At 43.1% G+C, this 4361-nt stretch overlaps 1 protein-coding gene across 1 annotated transcript; it reads left to right on the top strand.

Annotated features, from left to right (window-relative positions):
- Window positions 1-439: 439 nt before the first annotated feature.
- LOC132644699 (uncharacterized) lies at window positions 440-3381 on the top strand. The gene is made up of 2 exons (XM_060361302.1): window positions 440-1909; window positions 2137-3381. The coding sequence occupies exons 1-2, from the start codon at window positions 440-442 to the stop codon at window positions 3379-3381; spliced, it is 2715 nt and encodes a 904-aa protein (XP_060217285.1).
- The last annotated feature ends 980 nt before the right edge of the window (window positions 3382-4361 follow it).

Genomic DNA, 4361 nt, shown 5'->3' with positions numbered 1-4361 from the left:
CCTAATTGATCCATACCAATAAATTCATGCACAACTTATATCTCAAAATAAAATCGAAGGTCAAGAATCCCGACTTTGTATCCCGAAATAATTTTGTCCCTAACTTATCGTAATTAATCCAGATTATTCCACTGTACAAAAATACGGGTTCTAACACACAGCCCTACATGCCACCTCAACGCCCCTAACCCATTTTACCCCTCACCTCTACCACTAAAATTTCCTTCCCCTTCACCACCATTGCCACTAAATTCACTAACTCAAATTACTCAGTTTCAGGTGGAGGATTTTAATTATTTGTAATGTGGATGTTGTAATACAATTTGCTTGCAGTAGTGTTAAGGTCGAGGCGAATCCATAACAAACTTTCTCTCTCTAGCGGAAAAGCTCTCGGCGCACGATTAGCCCTATTTGCAAACGTGCACCACGATCTCAATCCATGGCAAAAAGAGGTCGGGGACGACCTAGAAAGGACCTGATGGAACTCCTACCAGCTGTAGCACCAGATCGACACAGAGAAGAGTCAAATGGAAAGGGGGCTACACTCAAATCGCCGGCAGTGGGGGAAGGAGAAAGCGCAACTAAAAACCTAAATAGAACTCCGGCGGCGACGGTGGTTTCTGTACCAATTCCTCCGGTGGTAGAAATGGGGTCTACGAGCCCACCACTGCATACAGGGCAGAGTGTGGAACCTAATGCTGTGCTATTAGAAGGGACGACGATGGAGAAGGAACAGAAGGACCTTCCACCTGAGGAATATGCAGATGAGGAGGGTGGAAGGAACAACTGGGCTAGCTTGTTCGCGAAGAACCGCACGGCAACGTCGGGACTTCCACTGACTTACATACCTCCCACGATCATTAATGGAAAACCTATGGTGGTGTTGGAAGACGTGGAGCTGGAAAAGAAGACAAATGAGTGGCAGAATGCATTGGTGGTGTATGTGGTGGGGGGAAACCCATTGTATTCTTATATGGCAAATTACATTGCTAAATTTTGGAACTCTGTTGCAGATCCGATTTTGTATAGGCATGACGATGGCTTCTTTATTGTTAAATTCCAAAGTAAAGATGATAGGGATGAGATTCTATATGCTGGGTCGTACTCTATCAACAACAGACCCATTATTTTGAAAGGTTGGACCTCGGATTTTGATTTCAAGCAGGATCTTCCCCACACGATGCCAATTTGGGTGCGATATCCCCATCTTCCTCTGAACTGCTGGGAACCAGCTACATTGAGTAAATTTGCAAGTCGTCTAGGCATTCCCTTGTACGCATATGAATGCACGACACGACAAAATAAGGTTACCTATGCTACAGTTCTAATTGAGATGAATGTCACACAAGACCTGCCCAGTGAAATTGAAGTGGTTGATCCAAATGGAAGAGTCTTTAAGCAAGATGTGGAATATGATTGGAAACCCATCTTTTGCAAAACGTGCCTTCGATATGGGCATGAATGCAAACTTGAGGAAGGCAAACCACAACATGGACATATACAAGGCTTCAGAGGAAGGCCAAGGGACAATGGAAAACAATGGAATACCAAACCAGTTCAAACTGATGCAGCAACCAAAGTAATAGAACATGCCAAGCAGTTAGCTACAACTACTGGTACAAGTAAGGTGACTACGCTGGACCCAACCCCTGCAGAGGCAAATTCAGATGCCACAAAGGGACAGCAGCAGCAGACTCATAAGGGACAGCAGCAGCGAACTCAGCTAACATCACAGAGAGGAACGAGTACCACTCAGGAAAGGATAACCAATGCAATGCAAAATATAGAGGGACCTGGCACAACATCATATGCTACACTGGTTAGAACAAATCCAATACTGCGAGTGAGCAACAAGGATAATGTGGGACTTGAGTGGGCAGAAGAACCTCCTGATGGGAGGAACAAACAAGTGTGTTAATGAATTGGCTCATATGGAATGTGAGGGGAATGAATAGACCCTTCAGACAAAAGGAACTACGGAATTATCTCAATAAACACAAGATTAATCTTGCGGGAATTTTAGAAACTAAAGTGAAGCAGCATAATTTTAATAAAAGTGTCGCACAGATAGCACAAGGGTGGAGTTACGCACATAACTACTCTGAAGCGGATAATGGGAGAATATGGTTGCTTTAGAAGGCTGCTGATATAGTGATAAATATAGAGGAGGTGCATGCTCAATATATACATGCAAAATTAAACGATAGGGCCACTAATTTCCATTGTTATCTTACTTTGGTCTATGGTAAGAACACGATTGAGGAAAGGAAAAGCTTATGGGAGGGGCTGCTAAGACTAGGGCCAAACATCACTGCACCTTGGTGCATATGTGGAGACTATAATACTCCACTTTCTTGTACGGATAGAATAGGTGGCCAAGGGGTTGCAGCTCATGAAACAAGGGACTTACAGCATGTGGTAGATACTTTGAACCTTGCAAATATGAAGGCGTCTGGAAGGCTGTACACATGGTCAAATGGACATGTATGGAGTACCATTGATAGAGCACTCTGTAATAATGCATGGGTTATACAGCATGGACATCTCACTGCCCAGTTTAGAGAGAACAACTTCTCAGATCATTCTCCCATCCACATTGAGCACCATAGACTTACAGGGGGTGCCAAAAGGCCATTTCAATTTCTAAATAGCCTTGCTGATCATGAGGAGTTTCTGCACACAGTGGGTGCCATTTGGGGTACACAAATGCAAGGAAATGCCATGTATAGAGTGTGGCAAAATCTCAAGTTATGCAAAGAGCCTCTAAAGAAATTAATGCACAATCGTGTGGGAAGCATTGACAGGAGAGTACAAGAGGCAAGAGAACGGCTGCAGGTCACTCAGACACAAGTGACCCAAAAAATGCAACTTGGGGCGCATCCGGAAGTAGTACAACAAGAGAAAGAAGCCTTAGCAGACCTGCAACGATGGTCAGAACTTCAGGAGAAGATTTTAAAGCAAAAATCGAAGGCACATTGGATTAACTCAGGCGATGGAAATAACAGGTATTTTTTTACATGCATGAAGGCACGGTCTAGCTTAAATAGTATATCAGTGTTGAAAGATGGAGCAGGAAGAAATCTGGTGAAACATGAGGAGATAGAAAATGAGATATTGAAGTTTTATAAGGGACTGCTTGGCTCTCAATTAGATCGTTTACCTGCTATTGATGCCAGAGTTATGAGGAAGGGACCTAAACTAACTCTAACACAACAACGAGAGCTATGCGCACTTGTCACTCAAGAGGAGATTAAGAGAGCATTATTTGACATTGATGAAAATAAAGCACCCGGGATTGATGGCTTCAACTCTTGTTTTTTCAAGAAGGCATGGAATATAATTCAAGAAGAGGTGTGCACGGCTGTGCAGGAATTCTTCTAGGAAAATAAACTCCTCAGAGTAATAAACAACACTGTTGTGACTTTGATTCCCAAAAATTCTCAACCTGAGACAGTTAGGGACTTTAGGCCTATTGCTTGTTGTTCTACCATGTACAAGATAATTGCAAAGGTGATTTCAAATAGAATCAAAGGGGTGATAGATGGACTGGTAGGAACAAACCAGTCAGCGTTCATACCAGGGAGAGTCATATCTGATAACATCTTACTTATTCATGAGCTGGTCAAGGGGTACACAAGGAAACATATCCCCCACGATGTATGATAAAAGTGGATATCCAAAAGGCTTATGACTCAGTTGAGTGGTGCTTCATCCAGCAAATACTGATAGAACTGGGATTTCCTGCGCAGATGGTGAGATGGATCATGTTATGTGTGCAAACTGTCAGTTACAGCTTTCAAATTAATGGTATCTTATCAGACAACATGGTGGCCAGAAGAGGATTGAGACAGGGGGACCCCATGTCCCCCTACTTGTTTGTCCTTCTGATGGAATACTTGAACAGATGCCTTGGCACACTAAAAGAGGAACCTGATTTTAACTATCATCCGAGGTGCCAAAGACTGGGGATTACTCACTTATGCTTTGCGGACGATCTCCTCATGTTTACAAGAGGAGATGTCGGGTCTGTCCAACTGCTAAGGGACAGATTTGATATGTTCTCTGAGGCATCAGGTCTGAAGCAAATATACAAAAGAGTCAAGTTTACTTTGGGGGGGTTAACAATGATACAAAGGATGCAATTATTTCTGTACTTGGGTACGAGATAGGTGAACTACCTTTCAAGTATCTAGGAGTGCCATTATCTACAAAGAAGCTCACTGTAGCTCAATGTCAACTGTTGGTAGATAAGATCACAGCAAGAATCACATCATGAATGGCTAAAGGACTGTCTTACGCAGGCAGAGTCCAGATGATTAGATCAGTCCTGTTTGGCATTCAAGCATATTGGTCCCAACTCT

This window comes from Lycium barbarum, chromosome 6, assembly GCF_019175385.1.
Source record: "Lycium barbarum isolate Lr01 chromosome 6, ASM1917538v2, whole genome shotgun sequence".
Classification (NCBI taxonomy): Eukaryota; Viridiplantae; Streptophyta; class Magnoliopsida; order Solanales; family Solanaceae; genus Lycium; species Lycium barbarum.
The sequence above is the reverse complement of the archived record's forward strand: the minus strand, read 5'-3'. Positions and strand labels throughout refer to the sequence as shown.